Source organism: Oreochromis niloticus, linkage group LG6 (assembly GCF_001858045.2).
Source record: "Oreochromis niloticus isolate F11D_XX linkage group LG6, O_niloticus_UMD_NMBU, whole genome shotgun sequence".
Classification (NCBI taxonomy): domain Eukaryota; kingdom Metazoa; phylum Chordata; class Actinopteri; order Cichliformes; family Cichlidae; genus Oreochromis; species Oreochromis niloticus.
The window spans coordinates 3,916,641-3,938,785 of NC_031971.2; the positions used below are offsets into that span (position 1 = coordinate 3,916,641).

At 40.9% G+C, this 22,145-nt stretch overlaps 1 protein-coding gene across 6 annotated transcripts in view; it reads left to right on the forward strand.

Annotated features, from left to right (window-relative positions):
* Positions 1-22,145, forward strand: part of tmem132a (transmembrane protein 132A) — a 41,766-nt gene that overhangs the window by 919 nt on the left and 18,702 nt on the right. For 2 of the 6 annotated variants that reach the window (XM_013264934.3, XM_013264935.3), the window contains exons 2-11: positions 1,446-1,534; positions 4,180-4,406; positions 4,490-4,705; positions 4,813-5,000; positions 5,891-6,019; positions 9,580-9,843; positions 9,921-10,073; positions 10,475-10,670; positions 10,758-10,901; positions 12,144-12,346. In XM_013264934.3, coding sequence (XP_013120388.1) covers positions 1,459-1,534; positions 4,180-4,406; positions 4,490-4,705; positions 4,813-5,000; positions 5,891-6,019; positions 9,580-9,843; positions 9,921-10,073; positions 10,475-10,670; positions 10,758-10,901; positions 12,144-12,346 — 1,796 coding nt within the window. In that variant the 5' untranslated portion in view covers positions 1,446-1,458. The remainder of the gene's footprint in view (positions 1-1,445; positions 1,535-4,179; positions 4,407-4,489; positions 4,706-4,812; positions 5,001-5,890; positions 6,020-9,579; positions 9,844-9,920; positions 10,074-10,474; positions 10,671-10,757; positions 10,902-12,143; positions 12,347-22,145) is intronic. The other 4 variants (XM_025908115.1, XM_019360486.2, XM_025908117.1 and 1 more) reach the window with 3 other exon arrangements.

The following is a 22,145-nucleotide window of genomic DNA, read 5'->3' on the forward strand; positions in this document are numbered from 1 at the left end:
CTTCTAAATCAAATATAACTGAACTGTCTGCTTTCCTGAGTGTTTGGTTGCTAGTCTATGCTCACTCCAACCGGTCGCAGCAGATGGTCCCGTCCCTGCCTGAGCCTGGTTCTGCCGGCGGTTTCTTCCTGTCTTTGCTCACAGGGACTTATATGATTGTTTGGTTTTCTCCAGATGTATTATTGTAGGGTCTACCTTACAATGCAAAGCACTTTGAGGTGACTATTGTTCCGATTTGGTGCTGTATAAATAAAATTGAATTGAATTTAAAGTTTACATCACTTCCACTTTCCCGCACTGTCAAACTCAATGCTGACAGTCTTTCTCTAGCTCTGTCAATTTCTTTTACACCTTCATTGAGCCAATCAGCGTGCAGCCCACCTCCTCCCCATCTCCCCTCACCCTGCTCACTCAGAGCACCATCCAACCACCATCATTATCTAGACTCCAGAGGGGTCCTATCCTAATTTCTGTTAATGCTGCAATTCTGTTCTGCTATTATGGATCAGCACATCAAATCTTTCATTAAGCGTGTATTAAGTTTTATTCTTTGAGGGTATTCATGAGCATAATCACCGTACATATGCAGGACCAGAGGAGTCATGTGCATCAAAATAAAGAATTTTGTGCTTCATTAATGAGTTGTGAAGTCAAATATGCAATAATTTAACTAATTTACAAATTCATTTTAAAATTATTTTATTTAGAAATTACTAAAGATATTTATTATTTTATCATTTAATGTAAAATGTAAACATTTATTATAGATCAGAATTTCAAAATGAATTGTTAGTCTTTTAATAAATGAATAATACAAAAGGATTTTACCATTTGCCATATGCAGCAGCAAACTTACTGATGTCGGGATGCCAGGTTCTCATTTACAAAATGGCGAAGCAGGTTTTCTACCACTGGGATGCCAGCTTCTCCGCATCTTGCCCTCATATGCTAAGTAGCAGACATTCCTTTCGGCACTAAGGTGCCAGGTACTCTGTGTCTATGTGTCTATCCCTCATTTGCAAATCCAGAAATTAACTTTTATAGCACTGGATTGGCAGCTTCTGCCATCAATCATTTGCACCCTATTGATCAGTTAACATGAACTGCCAGGCTGCTACAGGGTTAGATGCGCAAAACTGATTTCACTGTAAAAACAATAGAAAAGGATTGTTTTGTTTCATTTCAGACATATAAGTACAGATTTTGTAAAAACTAAAGCAGAAGGATATCCAGCTTCATCAAAAGCCTAACATGGGTGTACTGTAGTACTGTTACTATGACAGTTCATTAGGGCTTTATTATGCCTGCCTAATCAAACAGGTAGGTTGAAGCCAAGTGTAAACACAGAGACAGAATACGTAGACCGAGCTGAGGATGAGCCGATTATCTGCCAGCTGAGTATGGATGAGGTTTGAAAGTTTCATACTGGCTTCACTGTGCTGCAGGAGACCTGTAGTGATGGAAGGTGTCGGCTGGGTCACTGTGTGGTGGGGAAGAACAGGAGGGCTGCTGCTGCTTTGGATTTCCATCACAGGTGAGTCATTACAGTGTATTACAGCTGATCACCTGTTGTTATTGTTGTCATACTATGTTCACCTTATACCAAAGATGTCACCTGTGAGTGTTTAAGACGCCTAAATTATTGTGAAAATATTTAATAGCTGATATTGTAGATATAAACAGAAATCTTTGCACTTGTATGATTGTAGCTACATTTTTCAAAACATGCTATCCATTTATGGTCGTAACTTTGTGTACTGTGTGTGGGCAAAAGATGCCTAGGACACTAGATGCCTACTACTGCTTCAAAAAAATATTGTTTCCCAATTTCAAGTCGACACACATCAGTACTTACTAAGTTGGATTCTGGATCATGACTATGATGCTATGAATCCTGCAGGTATATCCAGGTGTTAACAGAGCTAGCAGCATTGACAAGATGCACATCACTCTGCACACTGAAGTCAGATAACACACACAGTAAACTGTACACACTGCAAAGCTGTGAGCTGTCCAGCACCTTCTTGCTGTGAGGTAACTACTCTGTGTGAGCAGTTATAATACTTACACTGAAAATGAGCAGAAATAAAAAAGCTGTCAAGTCAAAGTCAAAGTAAAAAAAAAAAACTTTATTTATCCCCAAGGGGCAATTAAGATAGAGGATACCTTGCCGACCATACATACAACACACAAACATCACACTGGGGAGACAGGTCAGGCTAGGTAGCACTGGCCGGTCGACCACACGAGCAGCGAGCCGAACCGAAACCATAGAAAATGCCCAACATGAGGAAAGACGAGGAGAAAAAGAACTCCCCCCAGACTGAGCTGGCACATGAATCATCACATCTCACAACATAGAAGACATAAGCTTCAAAGGCATTTGGAGGGGGAGGGGGTGTAGGTATGTGTCAGAGTACATGCGTGTGTGTGTGTGTGTGTGTGTGTGTGTGTGTGCATGTGTGTGTGTGTGTGTTCCGTGTTCAGCCGAGACAAAGCGTCCCTTCACCCGGTTGGGCAAAAGTCAAGAATCTTCGGTCGACGCGGGTGACCTTGAATGAGGAGGGAGAGAGTCACAAAAACAGTCTTATTGTCTAATGGAGAGTGTTGTTATTCCCGTCAGCTTTTACCTTGAGCATCCAGCTGGCGACAGGGATGAGATGGAGATGGTAGTTGTTTTGGTTAGTGCGAACAAACTGCTTCCAATTTTACAGTAGGTCTAATGTCCGTCACTGGTCACCAGGTCTCTCAATTCCCGTTGTTCTTCTTCAAGATGTTATCCATATACCAGAGCCCTGAGCTTCTCCAAGATCTTATCCATATTGCATTCAATAAACACAGTCTGAGTCCTCACAGCCCTGCCCATCGTCTATCATGTCGGCCAGCCTTGTGGCATTTTAAACAGCTGTAGCCGCTTCTTGTTCTTCGATAAGCCAGGTCCGAGCCAGCTCCAATCAGCCAGAACTCTGTTATCGTGGTTCCAAATTTGTAGATGTCGTTCAATGTCCTCCATTGAGAGTGTCGCCAGACACACAATGCAACCGACCATCAAGTATCCGGCAGCAAACGTCTCCGCAGGACAATCGGGCTCTCCCAAGCCCAGGAGTTGTCAGTTTCATTAAGGGACCAGTTGATCAAATCCATAATTCTTCTTTAGGTTTTTAGAGAACAAGTCTGGGAGACTCTCTTAGGGTTAGAGAATAAGCAAGACTATACAAAGATATGAGAAGCCAAGCAGGAAAGATAAGGGAGAAGGAGAAAGTGTGGCTGCCTCTGTCAAGAGCCAAGAGAAGAGCACAATGTAAAAGAACCAAAGCATTGCTATCTTGTATTTATTTGAGAGCAATTTAAAATAAGATAAGTCACGTTTTTACTCTCTATGTGTTTATCCACCGTTCTGCATTGAAACTGTTAGTTATGAATCTCTGGCTCTCTGTCTTTGTCCCGTCTTCTTACCCTTGCAGCAGATGGCCCCGCCCCTCCCTGAGCCTGGTTCTGCCGGAGGTTTCTTCCTGTTAAAAGGGAGTTTTTCCTTCTCACTGTCGCCAAAGTGCTTGCTCATAGGGGGTCATATGATTGTTGGGTTTTTCTCTGTATGTATTATTGTAGGGTCTACCTTACAGTATAAAGCGCATTGAGATGTGGATTGCATGGATTGTCTGTGAATGGCCTCAATATGGCAGTAATGAAATGGATGATGTTGGAGATAAAAGGAGACAGACTGCTTTACTTTGGTACATTTTAATTTATGTTCATTTTAGATTTGCGCTGACATTACCACACATGGACTGGTCATCGTAGAGTCCAGAATTTAACCCCACTGAGAATCTTTGAGATGTAGACGACTTTATGCATAAGTGCACTCCCTCATCATCAATATAAGATCTTGATTAAAGGTGCAGCTCTGGACAGAGGCAAATGTAAAACAGCATAAGCTTCCTGAAACAATGTCACAGCGAATGCCTGCCATCAGCAAAGGCCGTCAAACTAATCAGGCACTCTGATACCACAGTGCTGTTGGTGTGTTAGGGTTCTTTGGACAAAGTATGGGTTGATGCCTCGCCCAAATATAACAGGAAGGAAGGCCGTTTATGCAAATCTCAGCAAGTCTGACATTTATGACCCTGTGATAGTAACATGTCCTTTACACCTGCTTCTTCTCTTTTTTTACTGACTCAGTCCCTCCATCCCTCCTGCAGCCTCCTCTTCCTCTCTCCCTGCCAGTCCAGATGTCAGTCACCCCCCCTTCTTGGCAGTTTCTCCCTCTGTCCCAAGCAGAGCTCGGCCCTCTTTTCTCCAACTTTAGCCCTTTTGCCTTTTCTCAGAGTATGTTCATGCTGCCTCCAACAGGGTGGGCTACCAAGCCCGGCCTCAGGGCTTCATTCGGCCCTCACTCTGTGACACAGGTAAGCAGAAGAGAAAAGATGATGAGAGATGGAGATGTAACTGAAAACCCCCACAGATTCATCTGTATTTTTTTCATCCACAGCTTATACCAGAGTCCGTCCTCCCTGCCTCTCCGCCTTTGTCTGCCTCCCTTCTCTCAGAGAGCGTGGAAATAGAGCGGGATAAGGGAGGTCAGGAGAGGTTCAGGGTGAGGGTACTGTTTCACAAGCGAGGCAACATCAGTTCTGATCTTCGGAACTGCATCACTCTACTGGCTTTCAAGGAGACAGAGGAGCACAAGGCCTCCTGTATCACACAGGTGAAGAACAGATTTTGTAATGTTTTCTTTGTCTAATGTCTCTCTTTCTTGGTCAGTCGTTTCACTTCGTTTTCCTTTTACGACTACACGACTGTCTTGTTTCCCAGCCTCCTCTAGGTTTGTGTGTGGTAACTCTGACACTGCCCAGTTCCTGGTTCAGCAATCCACTTGTCAACCAGTCGCATCCATGGTACAGTAATACCCGCCATACACATCACTGGATGCAGAAGCGAAAATGGCAACGGAGCATACGCCATCATGGCAACCACCAGCAAGCAACTGCGCAGTTTCTGAGGTGACGTGATTGCAAGACTAAAAAAGCACCAGCTGGAAATGAATTCATAGACTTACATTATTATTTATATGGTTTATAAAATCATAGCTGTACTGGTGACTCAAATCCCTTTAGCCATTGAAATGCGGGGTGAAGAATGTGAGAGGGGTCATTGATGATTTTGGCTGCCTGTCTAAGCCTGTTGGCTGAAAACCTGTGCCAGAGTTCTGACAGGCAGGCCAATGATTTTAGAGCACACTGATGCAGTGGGCTGCAGTCTGTTCCTGTCATGAAGGCTGAGGGAGTGGAAACAGCAGGTGATGGAGAAGGTCATGATGCTTTCCAGGAAGGCATAGTAGAAAGTCATCATGATGGGTGTGCTGACTCCAAAGGAGTTGAGTTTCCTAAGGAGGTATAGCCGTTGGTGGCACCGCCTGAGAATCTCCTCTGTGTTGGCAGAAAATTTCATGAGGTTGTCAAAGATGGTTCCCAGGTATTTGTACTCCTCAACTACCTCCACTGGCTTCCCATGGATGGTGGTGGTGACTGAAGCAGCCAGATCCCTCTGCCTACTGGAGAAGGTCACCACCATCTCTTTGGGTTTGCTCACGTTCAGTTCAGTTATGCTAATGATTAAATCCCTCTAATAAGCACTTCTAATATAAAGGCAATATTAATGCAAAGTCTGCAAAGTTACGAGCATCTGTTGAATCCAGCATTGAATATATATATGAGTAAACCTCACAGAGAGACGTTTGGCATAAGAACATGAACATTTTGTGGAATAAGTGCATTTTTCTTAACATAAGCTACAGTTGTGACTTTTACCAAACAGCTGTGTGCTGTGAGCTCTTGCTTGAAGTAGTTTTCTATAAATGCCCAGTCCCACAGTGTACTCGTGTCTCTTTCAGATACCATCCAAATGTAGATGGGGACATCCAGATGGATGGTCCACGGGCCCGCAGTAACCAACGGGGTCCCATGAAAAACCAAATACAGCTGTACTACTCAGTGGCTGACCTAAAGATAACAGCAGCAGGGTATGTGTTAGGTTTATATTGTGGATTGTCATTTATGCTTAGAAATATATAACCATATATCCTTAGAGGTCTATGATCGATTGCATATTGATAGGATGTCTGATCCTTAGCAGTCTGCAAAGACTCTGTGTGCCTCCCAGAGCACTCTGAGATACACACACATCCTGGGGTCATGAGAGAGTTCGTACCTTCTGTTATTGTTTCATGGTATGGTAAACACATCTATGTCTGTTTTAGCATAAGTGCCTTTTGTTTAGATGAACTGCTGGACTTCCAGGCCAGCAGATTTAGGGGAGTCGTTCACAGGGTCACATCTTGACCCCCCCCCCCCACACACACACACACACACACACACACACACACACACACAGACAAGGTACTCTTTGTTTACATGTATACCTATGTAAGATGTTATATGTTAATGAACCTATGCATATGCATGTAGCCACAATAAAAGGAGCGCTGTGTAGTAGAATTATCTTGAACGTTCCAGCAAATAGGTTTATGCTAGACAAACCCATCAGTATGTTATGGTAGAATATGTTATTTTGTAAAGTGCTTTTTACTACACATTCAAATATGTATGCAGTCTTATTCTATGTGCTGTCTAAATATCACACTGTACTGTCCAAGAACACTTGGAGCATGTGGACTGGAGGAGTCAGAGATCTAAACGCACAGCTTCTGATTGGTAGATGACCTTCGACTCAGTCTACGTCACAGCCACTTGGACACATGATGAAGTCATGATGAAGATTTTTAAAAAAGAGTTTAATAAAGAATAAAGAGACTCCATTTATATAGTGCTTTACAAGTCTTATCACTTTTAAACTGATAAACACATTGATGGTTTGCTTCAGTGGATGTGTTGACTGTTACAGCTACTGTCCAATGCATTCACCTGCGTTTCAGTGTTAGAAGCACTTTGGTGAAGAAAAACAAACAGGACATGGCATGGGTCATCATGGAAGCTCGCCTTGCTAATGTGCCAGATGAGTCAATAAAAGTTTCTTAAGTGGCCAACTTTGTTAGTAATAGAAAACTAATCTGTTACAATGATGAATGAGAAATCCTGTTTACTTGCTAATGTTAGCTCTGTTTCGACATAAAGCACAGATGGAAACTGATATCAGTACAGTGCAAACGGCAGCTTAGATTGCATGCTAAGCTCCCATCAGTCTCATCAAAGATCAGAGGCTTATCTACAATGTGCATCCAGAAAAAGCTGCTGGCCTCTCAGCTTGACAAAGTCCACCCATTAATAGGACATGGACACACCCATGAGAATGCCGACCCCTTTCTATAATCGAGTGAACTTAATCCTGATTCCAGGGACGATAGAAAGCTGGGGCCACAAGGTGATGGTGATCTAAAGCATGGGAAACTTTATGATAGAAGACAGATCCTTTTACTTTGGTATGTCTGTTATTAGATTTCACCAGATAAGCACTGCTTGCCTTCCCTGATGGAGCGCCACTGGTGCACGGCAAATAGCTGAACAGTGAGAGAGCATTAGATGGGTGTAGCTACTCTCAGGCTCAGACCACTTTGTCTTGTCCCTTTTTTTTGTGTGTCTGTTGTCACTTGAGTGGAGGTCTGGTGTTGGGATAGGGCACAGACTTGTGGCCATGTGTCTACTTGTTGCCTCTGGTTCTCTGGTCTCTCACCCTGTGGCCGTGCAGTTGTTGCCATGATGTGTGGCCTCAGGTCTTCGACAGTCTTTGGGACTGCTGGGCCTCTCTCTGTTTGTCTTTCATCTCCTGGGGGCGTCTGTGACACATTTCATGACAAATGCACACACACACACACACACACACACACACACACACAAACATGCACACACACACACACACACACACAATCAGCAATCTTCTGTTTTTGTGTGTGTGTGTGTGTGTGTGTGTGTGTGTGTGCTTTTACAAATGTTTCTATTTCAGGTGCTGTATGTTTTTTGTTTTTTAGTAGGTTCTATTTGTGTTCTATCCTTCTACTTGTATTTTCTACTTCTTCTCCCCATTTCCTTGAATATTTCACTTTACTTGTTTATATGAAAGTTTACCTTTTATTGAGTTTCACAGGTTTGGGAACATTTCTTTAAACATTATGCATTTCCATAATTTCCTTAGGCAGTATTGTTAAGAAGAATTGCATAGATTTTTACTGCTTTGCAGATGATACCCAATTTTCTATATCCATGAAGCCAGATTATAGAAACGTAAGACAGAAGTCTGGATGAAGTTGATGAATTTTCTGCTTCTTAATTCAGATCAAACTGAGGTTATTGTACTCGGCCCTGAAAATCTTAGAAATATGGTATCTAACCAGATTCTTACTCTGGATGGCATTACCTTGGCCTCCAGTAACACTGTGAGGAACCTTGGAGACATTTTTGACCAGGACATGTCCTTCAACGCACATATTAAACAAATATGTAAGACTGCTTTCTTCCATTTGTGCAACATCTCTAAAGTTAGAAATATCCTGTCTCAGAGTGACGCTGAAAAACTAGTTCATGCATTTATTACTTCCAGGCTGGACTACTGTAATTCTTTATTATCAGGATGTCCTAAAAACTCCCTGAAAAGCCTTCAGCTAATCCAAAATGCTGCAGCAAGAGTCCTGACAGGGACTAGAAAGAGGGAGCAGATTTCTGCCCTACAGTGGACCCCTGGTATTTGCGGGGTTAGGGACCACAACCGCCCGCGAGTAGCTGAAATCCATGAATACTTGAGACACCCTCTAAAAACACTTTTATCTGCCTATTTTAATAGTTAAAAACCAAATATACATTAAACTACCATCTAAAACACTCTAATATCATTTTATCATCTTGAAACAGGTCTCTCTTGAAGGGAATCCGTGAATCCGTGAATACTGCACCACAAGTAGGTGGGGTCGACTGTATAGACATTGTCCTCATTGGCTCCCTGTTAAATCTACAATCAGAATCCTGCTCCTCACATACAAGGTCTTAAATAATCAGGCCCCACCTTATCTTAATTACCTCATAGTATTGTATCACCCCAGTAGAGCACTTTGCTCTGAGACTGCTGGTTTATTTGTGGTTCTTAGGATATTTAAAAGGCAGAGCCTTCAGTTTTCAGGCCCCTCTTCTGTTGAACCAGCTCCCAGTTTGGGTTTGGGAGCCAGACGCCCTCTTTAATTCTAAGATTAGGCTTCAAACTTTCCTTTTTGATGGAGCATATAGTTAAGGCTGGATCGGATGACCCTGAATCCTCCCTCAGTTACCTTGTAATAGTCTTAGGCCGCATTTCTTGTCCACTCACCTCTTTTTCACTCTCTATTGAATTTAATCATTAGTTATACACTTTAGAATTTGGCTTGGTGTGTGTTTTTTGTCCTGTCGCCTCTGCTTCCTTTTCCCTCCCCTGCCCGCCGAGTCCATATGGGGTCATCTGATGGGGTTTCTCTCTAATATTGTAGGTGCTCCATAAATGAAATTGAGTTGAACTGAATTGAATCCAAATGCTGATGAAATTAATTTTAGGCTTCGGGCCTCTGACTTTAAACTGTCCATTTGTCCTAACTCATCCTTGCAGATGTGTGGAGGACAGAGATGTGAAATCCCAGAGGCAACTTTTCTATATCAAAGCAGTGACCCTGAAGGAGGCAGAGGACAAGAGGAAAGAGCAGAGCAACACCAAACAAAATGAGTCCTGTACGAGCGGACAAGAAGAGGAGGAGCTCAATCTGGACTCCCATGTGGTGATTCGCTATCACAGAGGCCCAGTCCTAATAGGACAGCCAATCAGAGTCTCAGTGAATCTGAGAGCCAACATCAGTGGTCATTTTGCAGCCATTAGGTAATTAAAAAGAACATTTGTGCAGCTCTTCTTTCAAGTCTACAGCTGCTGTCAATAGCCACTCTTTGTGTCTTCAGGATGAAGGTGAAGAAGGGCCTGGTGTCAATAGTGGCCCGGAGAACTTTGACCTCTGACATGTGGACAGTGACCCTGGAAAGAACCCAAGCCTCCAAACACGATGTGTTGTCCATCCTCTGCCACAGACAGAGAAAACTAAAGCAGCCACATGAGTAAGTTCAGCGACACCTTTTCCCAACATATTAATAAAATATTTAAGTCAGCCATCTTTATTAAAGAACTAAGTCTGCAATGACTTTACTGCAATTTCCATAAAGTGAGGTTGGGGTGCACCCTGGAGGGGTTTCCAGTCTGGTGCAGGGCTAACACAGAGAATGGCAGCTGGATAGTGTGGTGGAACGACTACACACCTTTGGAGTGGAAGTCCCAAGTTCGATTCCTTCCCAGTATCCAGTATCCAGTAAGGGTCCTGGCTAGGTCCCCCCATGCCAAAACACCAAGCCCTGCAATGGCGTGGCTATGTCTGCAGCCTGGAAATGGCACATATGATTGTCTATGTGGCTAATAAAGCTCATTTCTTCTTTGTTTGAATGTGATCTCGATCTGCCTGCAGTCCCACTCTCCTCCAGCAGGTGGCGTGTTTGTCAGTCGACGGCTTGAGGCGCAGCTTCGGTGTTGCCATGATGGTGCCTGCTAATTGGTGGGTGGAGTACTCCAGACGTACTACCGTCCCGTCATCCCATGTAGGAGCAGTGAGCATCTTTTCATTCACAGATCGTCACATCTTTGGCATTGCACCTATAACAGAGGTACGTGATTCTTTTAAAGTCCATCAGATGCCCATCACATGTCATCTGATTGCTCTGAAGGTGTGTTTCCCGTTGTTCTGTCCACAGAGTAACACGTTGATCAACACAGCTATACTGAACAACCAGCCCGTGCTGCTGCCCGTCATTGTGCTGGCTGTAAGCCACGACGAGAAGATGTCAGATGTTACCTCTGCAGTCACATGTCACTCCATCAATGAGAATAGTATCAAGGTGCAACATGTCTCACAACACACATTTCACAATTTCATGAGCAGTCTGGTTCTGCTGGAGGTTTCTTCCTGTTAAAAGAGAGTTTTTCCCCGACACTGTCACCGAAGCGCTTGCTCAGAGCTGGTCATATGATTGTTGGGGTTTTCTGTGTTGTATTATTGTAGGGCAGGGGTCTCAAACTCGCGGCCCGGGGGCCACTTGCAGACCACGTCATGTCACTATGAGCAGAGAGTACAAACATGCTGAGGGCTGTGTTAGTTCAGTGAGAGAGTCACAAACTAATGTGTACACTCATGTCTGCATTTTATTTTGTTAAATATGAACCCAATGACAGCAGAAGTGCTGCCACATATGTGGGCAGACAGAAAGGACCAATGTGTTTGTTTGGTAGATCAATGAAAGGATTCAGTTAGTTAAGAGGGAGTTTGCAGTTTTATCTTGTTATACAATATTTGAAAAAACACAAACAAACAAAACATTTTCAGTAATATTTGTTTGTGTTTTCTTGTTTGTTTGTTTGTACTCCTTGAACACTAAAGTGTCCTCCAATGAGACGACAGTGCCAGCTGTGGCCCACAGCTCATTTCAGTTTGTAGGGTCACCTTACCATATAACGCACCCGGAGGCAACTGTTTAAGTTTTATATAATTAATTTTAAATTCCATTTTTAGTTAACCAAAAAAATTGTGCTTAAAGTAAAAGTCAAAAACAGTTAAACAACATCTTGGAGTCTTTTTCAGTGGCTCCGTTTTGCCAGGTTATCGTAGAGATGGCTCGAATGCTGTCGCTTGACATTCAAATTTGACCTGCACCTGGTTCATCTTAAGTTTAGTTTGTGCTGTTGACTAGGTCCAAAGTCAAGACTAAACTTCAGTGTTTCTAAACCTCTCTGGGTAAATGGACTGGTACTTACAGTATACAGGGCCTTTCTGCTTCATTTGAACACTCAGAGCAATTAAAGCCTCATTTCGGTGATATTTTCCCAGGTTTGTAACGTTGGCTTTAGAGATGTCTGAATATAACAGAATTCAACTCCACTCCGAGCGTAACGTGCCTTTTAAAAAATCACAACCCAAACATTATCATCCATCTACCAAACTGCGTTTAGAGAGGTTTAGCACAAATCTGAAAAGCATGCGAGACAGCTAATTGAACATCAATGCCAAAAGGAAACCAGTGCGATTACTTTTAACTGTATAGATGAAACAAATAACATATTTTGCATGTGTCTCTTCCATACAGGTTTCCAGTGACTGCTCTACCCTCTACGTTGATGGCAGTGAATCAGGATTAGGGTCGACCTGTGCAGTGGTGGAGTTTCATCTGGGCATGCTCAGTGGGTCTGTGTGTCTGGAGGTTTGGGCTCCATCCATGCCCCTGCATGTCTCCTTGGCAGACCCTACTCTCAATGTCATTGATGGCTGGAACCTGATCACAGACAAAGGGTAAAAACTAGGCCCGCTGTGTCTTCAGTCTGTTTTAACTTGTTGTATTATAGTTCATTGTATCTGTGTTTATCTCCTCTCTCCTCTGGAGATGTAACCATTTCCTTAAAGACCTGTTGAACTACACTGACTCTTCTACTGCTTGGTCCAAACTACACAACACCTAAATGAAAACAGAGAAAACTGAAAACTGAAATGGTTTATGTAATTAACTCATCATGACCCCACAATCATCCGGTCTAGCATCATTTTACCAGACAGAAATACTGTGCAGTATTAAATCACTACAAAATATACTACATTCATATACTGCATTCATATACTGCATTCATACACTGCATTCATATACTACATTCATACACTACATTCATATACTGCATTCATATATTACATTCATATACTACATTCATATACTGCATTCATACACTGCATTCATACACTGCATTCATATACTACATTCATATACTACATTCATATACTGCATTCATACACTGCATTCATATACTACATTCATATACTGCATTCATATATTACATTCATATACTACATTCATATACTACATTCATACACTACATTCATATACTGCATTCATATATTACATTCATATACTACATTCATATACTGCATTCATACACTGCATTCATATACTACATTCATATACTGCATTCATATATTACATTCATATACTACATTCATATACTACATTCATACACTACATTCATACACTGCATTCATACACTGCATTCATACACTACGTTCATATACTGCATTCATACACTGCATTCATATACTACATTCATATACTGCATTCATATATTACATTCATACACTGCATTCATACACTACGTTCATATACAACATTCATACACTGCATTCATACACTGCATTCATATACTACATTCATACACTGCATTCATACACTACATTCATATACTACATTCATATACTACATTCATATACTGCATTCATATATTACATTCATATACTACATTCATATACTACATTCATACACTACATTCATACACTGCATTCATACACTGCATTCATACACTACGTTCATATACTGCATTCATACACTGCATTCATATACTACATTCATATACTGCATTCATATACTACATTCATATACTACATTCATACACTGCATTCATACACTGCATTCATATACTACATTCATACACTGCATTCATACACTACGTTCATATACTACATTCATACACTGCATTCATACACTACGTTCATATACTACATTCATATACTACATTCATATACTACATTCATATACTACATTCATACACTGCATTCATACACTACATTCATGCACTACATTCATGCACTACATTCATACACTGCATTCATATATTACATTCATATACTGCATTCATACACTGCATTCATACACTACATTCATGCACTACATTCATACACTGCATTCATATATTACATTCATATACTACATTCATATACTGCATTCATACACTGCATTCATATACTGCATTCATATATTACATTCATATACTACATTCATATACTACATTCATACACTGCATTCATACACTACATTCATATACTACATTCATACACTGCATTCATACACTGCATTCATATACTACATTCATACACTGCATTCATACACTACATTCATACACTGCATTCATATATTACATTCATATACTACATTCATATACTGCATTCATACACTGCATTCATACACTGCATTCATACAATACATTCATATACTACATTCATATACTGCATTCATACACTGCATTCATACACTACATTCATATATTACATTCATACACAACATTCATATACTACATTCATACACTGCATTCATACACTACATTCATATACTACATTCGTACACTACATTCATATACTACATTCATATACTGCATTCATACACTACATTCATACACTACATTCATATACTACATTCATATATTACATTCATACACAACATTCATATACTACATTCATACACTACATTCATACACTACATTCATATACTACATTCATATATTACATTCATACACTACATTCATATACTACATTCGTACACTACATTCATATACTACATTCATATATTACATTCATACACAACATTCATATACTACATTCATATACTACATTCGTACACTACATTCATATACTACATTCATATACTACATTCATACACTACATTCATACACTACATTCATATACTACATTCATATACTACATTCATACACAACATTCATATACTACATTCATATACTGCATTCATACACTACATTCATACACTACATTCATATACTACATTCATATATTACATTCATACACAACATTCATATACTACATTCATATACTGCATTCATATACTGCATTCATACACTACATTCATATACTACATTCGTACACTGCATTCATATACTGCATTCATATACTGCATTCATATACTGCATTCATATACTACATTCGTACACTGCATTCATATACTGCATTCATACACTACATTCATATACTACATTCATACACTACATTCATACACTACATTCATATACTACATTCATATATTACATTCATACACAACATTCATATACTACATTCATACACTACATTCATATACTACATTCATATATTACATTCATACACAACATTCATATACTACATTCATACACAACATTCATATACTACATTCATACACTGCATTCATACACTACATTCATATACTACATTCATATATTACATTCATACACAACATTCATATACTACATTCATACACAACATTCATACACTACATTCATATACTACATTCATATATTACATTCATACACAACATTCATATACTACATTCATACACAACATTCATATACTACATTCGTACACTACATTCATACACTGCATTCATATACTGCATTCATACACTACATTCATATACTACATTCATACACTGCATTCATACACTGCATTCATATACTAAATTCATACACTACATTCATACACTACATTCATATACTACATTCATATATTACATTCATACACAACATTCATATACTACATTCATACACTGCATTCAGACACTACATTCATATACTACATTCGTACACTACATTCATATACTACATTCATACACTACATTCATACACTACATTCATATACTACATTCGTACACTACATTCATATACTACATTCATACACTACATTCATACACTACATTCATATACTACATTCGTACACTACATTCATACACTACATTCATACACTACATTCATATACTACATTCATATATTACATTCATACACAACATTCATATACTACATTCATACACTGCATTCATACACTACATTCATATACTACATTCGTACACTACATTCATACACTACATTCATATACTACATTCATATATTACATTCATACACAACATTCATATACTACATTCATACACTGCATTCATACACTACATTCATATACTACATTCGTACACTACATTCATATACTACATTCATACACTACATTCATACACTACATTCATATACTACATTCATATATTACATTCATACACAACATTCATATACTACATTCATACACTGCATTCATACACTACATTCATATACTACATTCGTACACTACGTTCATATACTGCATTCATACACTGCATTCATACACTACATTCATATACTACATTCGTACACTACATTCATACACAACATTCATATACTACATTCATACACTACATTCACATACTACATTCGTACACTACGTTCATATACTGCATTCATACACTGCATTCATACACTACATTCACATACTACATTCATACACTACATTCATATATTACATTCATACACAACATTCATATACTACATTCATACACTACATTCACATACTACATTCGTACACTACGTTCATATACTGCATTCATACACTGCATTCATACACTACATTCATATACTACATTCATATATTACATTCATACACAACATTCATATACTACATTCATACACTGCATTCATACACTACATTCATATACTACATTCGTACACTACGTTCATATACTGCATTCATACACTGCATTCATACACTACATTCATATACTACATTCATATATTACATTCATACACAACATTCATATACTACATTCATACACTACATTCATATACTACATTCGTACACTACGTTCATATACTGCATTCATACACTGCATTCATACACTACATTCATATACTACATTCGTACACTGCATTCATATACTACATTCATATATTACATTCATACACAACATTCATATACTACATTCATACACTACATTCACATACTACATTCGTACACTACATTCATATACTGCATTCATACACTGCATTCATACACTACATTCATATACTACATTCATACACTACATTCATATACGACATTCATACAATACATTCATATACTACATTCATATACTGAATTCATATATTACATTCATATACTACATTCATACACTGCATTCATATACTGCATTCATACACTACATTCATACACTACATTCATATACTGCATTCATATACTACATTCATATACTGCATTCATATATTACATTCATATATTACATTCATACACTACATTCATACACTGCATTCATATACTGCATTCATATACTACATTCATATACTGCATTCATACACTACATTCATACACTACATTCATACACTGCATTCATATACTGCATTCATATACTACATTCATATACTGCATTCATACACTACATTCATACACTACATTCATACACTGCATTCATACACTGCATTCATATACTGCATTCATACACTACATTCATACACTGCATTCATACACTACATTCATATACTGCATTCATACACTGCATTCATATACTGCATTCATACACTACATTCATACACTACATTCATACACTGCATTCATACACTGCATTCATATACTGCATTCATACACTACATTCATACACTACATTCATACACTGCATTCATATACTGCATTCATATACTACATTCATATACTGCATTCATACACTACATTCATACACTACATTCATACACTGCATTCATACACTGCATTCATATACTGCATTCATACACTACATTCATACACTACATTCATACACTACATTCATACACTGCATTCATATACTGCATTCATACACTGCATTCATATACTGCATTCATACACTACATTCATACACTGCATTCATACACTGCATTCATATACTACATTCATATACTGCATTCATACACAACATTCTGTTAAGGTTCAAAAATTGGAGAAAAGGAGTACGGAGGGCTCACAAGCAAATAACAACTCTGGTCCAGAAGATGTGATCAAAGCAAAGATTTATTGATTACACGCGTGGAGTCCGACGCTGGGCAAAGTCAGCGATCGAACTGAACTTACAGTAATTAGACAAAGGTTTTATATGGGCAAGACAACAAAGCCCCCACTTTTGCAAAGCAAACACAATACAGCCTACGTCAACCTAAACCACAAAATGTTCCGTTAACTTTTACCATAGTTTTAAGAACATTACGTCTCATCTCCATCCCGGTGTCGCACCATGAGCGCATTCTTATCTCCCAAAACATCTGGTGCGCTTCCTGTAACCATCTGACAGTACGCCGGCACAATTTGCAATTGCAGCAAAAACACATCTTAACTTCTTACCTACTAAAATGAATCTACTATGGTGTGTACGTGTGTGTGTGAGAGTGTGTGGGTGTTTGCTGTATATGCTATGTATGTGTCATGACCTCTCCTGCACCCCAGCTCACCTCACACCTCTCGTCCTAGCCAGACATAAGGCCTGCGCTCATACACAGCTGAACTATGTGTGACTTCTAGACTAAATGTCACACTCAAATGATGCTACTCAAACCATGAAGGAAACTTACTTAAAATGAACATAAATGAAACTTAAAACTTACTTAAAAGGATATAAGTGATAAATGATACAAACTTAAATCTTAGCTCTAAAGGATATAAGTAATAAAAGATAAAAATAACTCTAGGCGTATGTCATGTAAGCAGGTGTGTTGCAATTCCTTTCAGAGCTCCTGTCCTCCTCACCGTGTATTGGCTGATCATTAACGCCTGCCAAGAGTTTCTGACCCTCACTTGACCAGGAGCCACAGCTCTTTAATAAGCTCAAATGCAATCATGTATAAGAGATTAAAATCATTTTCATAACAAAGGCTCTTTCTTCTCAGATCTGCGAATATGGTTGCTCGTCTCTACTACAGTTTAATCACTGAAAATCACACTGATCAGCATACTATGTGGAAATTACAGATTACATAATGGCAAAAGCATTTTGTCAGACCCCTCATTCCCCCTTTTGACCTCTGGCTGACCAGAGGTCACCATACTTTCAGGTGCTTCACTCCTCGTCCCACACAGCGACTCCCATGTCCATCAAGGGCATCATGGGTATGTGGGCTTCTGCTCCCGAATCCACTGCCTTCGTGATCACCTTCTCTAACAGAGCTCGGGCACAAGGAATGAGACAACAGCCACAGGTCACCAAAATGCCCACCAACACAGCTAATGAAAGCATAATTGGAAGTACAAACCCTTTCCACTGTCCGAAGACCGAGGTCATCCAGCCCTCCAGCAGATTCTCAATTCCCGAGTGTTCGTGCATGGTCTTAGAGAGCGTTTTCAGCCCCTCTAAAGCTCGGGTGACTGACCCATCTGGAGCCGTTTTATTAGGAATAAAAGTACAGCACTGATTACCGAACATAGCACATACACCGCCTCGTTCTGCCAACAGCATGTCTAGAGCCATTCTATTCTGCACCCCATCAACGAGGTCGGACCCAATTGCTCCACTAGCCCTTCCATCCCATCTCAGGTAAGGTTAGAGAGTCTCAGCAGATTATAGTGAACATAATTAATTCTATCCACATTCTTGTTTGGGGTCACTGGAAAGAGAGCAGCGATTATTGGAATATTTTCAAACCCGGCTGCTATTTGATCCGCAAGCTTATACTCATTTGGAACTCCCCTGGGCACTCCTATTGAGTCTATCCAGGTCGGCGAGTCCATCCTAGGATCATAAGCATGTGTTCCCTCAGCCCCTCTCTTTACCAGAACGTGTCTCATTCGCCTAGCTGTCAGTGTGCGTGTGTCGTGCTTTGGGAATGCCTTCACTCGGTTTCCTATTAGCATAAGTGGCGCACCTAGCCTCACCACTGCACACGTCCCCACGCTTCCCAGAGGAACACGAGCCAAAAGAGTTTTGTGTCCGCAGTAATAATAAAGTCCACTTCTAGCCCAGGTCCCAATTAACGTGTTTGCATCACTTACATTGTTTGTGGTTCTCCCCGTTTTGGTAACCGAACACCAACTTGGGTCAATTTCTCCCACCTTATATTTCACGTGATCTGTGGAGAACTTAAAACACGTATAATTATCTTTTTTCGGCATAAATGGTCCTGCCTTCATCTGTTTATCGGTCGGGGGAAATAAACTGGACAAAACCGTGCAGTTTCCAGTGCTCACCGCTTCTCTAGTCAGTTGCAGCATACAGCCATAGCCCCACTGATCCTCTGGATGTAGTGGTGCAGGTTCTGTGAACAAACGTGGTCTAGCCGATGCACAAGCCACACAATTTGACACTTGCTGTTCCTCGGCATTTAATGCCATCCAGTCCAGCCACAGGTTGCTGTCACTGAACCCTGTGGCGCGTTCTATCAAATCCTTCGGTTTTAACCTCGTATAATCTACCATGAGGACACGCCCGGCTTTTGGTTCCCGTTCCTCTGGTGCTGCGGTGGACAACTCGTTTCCTACTGGCTTGGGTTTTGGGTCGACAAGGTTTATTCTAATTACCCCTGTTGGATCTGTTCCTAACATATCTACCCTGATTACCAGGTAAAACACACCTCCCGGACTTTCTGACCTAGGGAGAGCGTTCCAGGGACCCAGGGAAAGGGTGATGGGGTTCTGAGAAGTGGAAAAATCCCTCTGAATTGCTATCCCCTTTAACCCCTCAGGCACTTGCGGCTGCCACCCTACTCCGGTCCATCCTACCACATTCCCCCAACCAGGAATGCACCACTGCCCTGCAGTATAAGACCCCAGCACAGCGTGACTTCCCCGGCTGGAGTGAGGGCTCCCTCCCCGCGTGCATATGTCAGGGTGACTACAAATCCACACATCATATCCCCTCCAGCTGCTGTTTGCCCCTCCGCAATCAATCACTTCACATAAGTCAAATGTATATGCACTTGTGGACCCTTTAACGTAGTCCAACTCTAGCCCCTTATATCTGCTGAGACACCCATCCTTTGTGACCGAGATCTCACGCTTTGTTCTCACCCTCGGCCCCGTTTCGGTGAACGATCCCTCTTGTGGTGCTGGAGTGGGCTGGCCTCCGGGTCCGGACAGTTCGCTTGGGTTTTTCTGCAAAGTATAGACGAGCAAACATACGGCCATAATTAATATCATCACAGACATCAAACTCACAATAACAAGTAATATTTTAATTTGTGCCCTCTCTTCATGAGGGTCTGATTCACGGCATGGCATTTTCAACATGTATTTAATGATTGAGAAATAAAAAGAATGCCAAGCGTGATTTTCCTGTGTCTCTTTGCTGCTTGCTTTTTCTCTTTTTCAGCTACCCTTCTCCGGTCACTCAGCTTGTGGTTGCTCCTTTCTGCAGGCGCGGCGACCTCCTCCTCAGCGGTTCTTCTCTCTTCGGCCTTTCGGGTAGACTACCAATCGGCCCGTTGCACAGGGGAGAGGATTTATTTTGCCTCTTAGATTCGTTGCCCCCCGTGTCCGGCGGAGCCGGGTCCTCGTCCACTAGGCTCTCGTCTGCTGCCGCACACTGCGTCCAATGGAACCAGGTGTCGCCTTTTCCTTTCAGCTGGACCACTGTAGCTGTCCGGGCTGTCACCTCGTACGGACCGGTCCACCGGGGTTCCTTCCACTTGCGTTTGATGACCTTTAGCCACACCGCCTTGGCGTCAGGGACCTCTCCTTTCTCTCTGGGGTTCTCACACGTCACCTGTTTTGTGAAACTAGACACAAGGGCTTTCAACTCGTTAAAATATTCAGCATGAGACCTGTTCCTTTTCTGGGGCTGCTCCGCCGAGACCACTGTCCAAGGGGCTGGAAACTGTCTCCCGGTCAGCAGCTCGTACGGGGTAAAGCCTGTTGACTGATTCACAGAACATCGTATGGTCATCAAAGCAATGGGGAGTGCAGCTACCCAATTTAACGCTGTTTGTGCGCATATTTTAGCTATCTTATTTTTTAAGTTCAGATTCATTCTTTCTACTTTTCCTTGAGACTGGGGATGATACACTGTCCCAAATTTATGCTGCACTCCCAACATTCTCTCTACTTCTTGCAGATCCTGGTTTTTAAAGTGTGTGCCATTATCTGATCTAATCCTCTGAGGAAACCCGTGTCGCGGAATGTAATGATTGATCAAACACTTTATTACACTTTTCGCGTCTTCCTTCCGGGTTGGCCAAGCCTCTGGCCAGCTGGTCAAGGCATCAACACACACCAACAAATACCTCACACCACCGGGGCCTGTCTCAATCATGTCAGTGAAATCAATAACAATCTCCTCTCCCGGTCTCTCAGGCATCAGAAACTTACCCGGGTCTGGTTTCACTGCTGGCTTGGGATTGTGTGCTCCACAGATTAGACATGTTCTGGCCTTCTCCTGTACCATGTTCCTTAATTCCGGGTGCCACCACCGACACAAGTTTTTCTCCATTTGTTTTATACCCACGTGGCCCAGTCCGTGAGCTTCACTTACCTTTTGCTTTGCCATTTTGGTCTT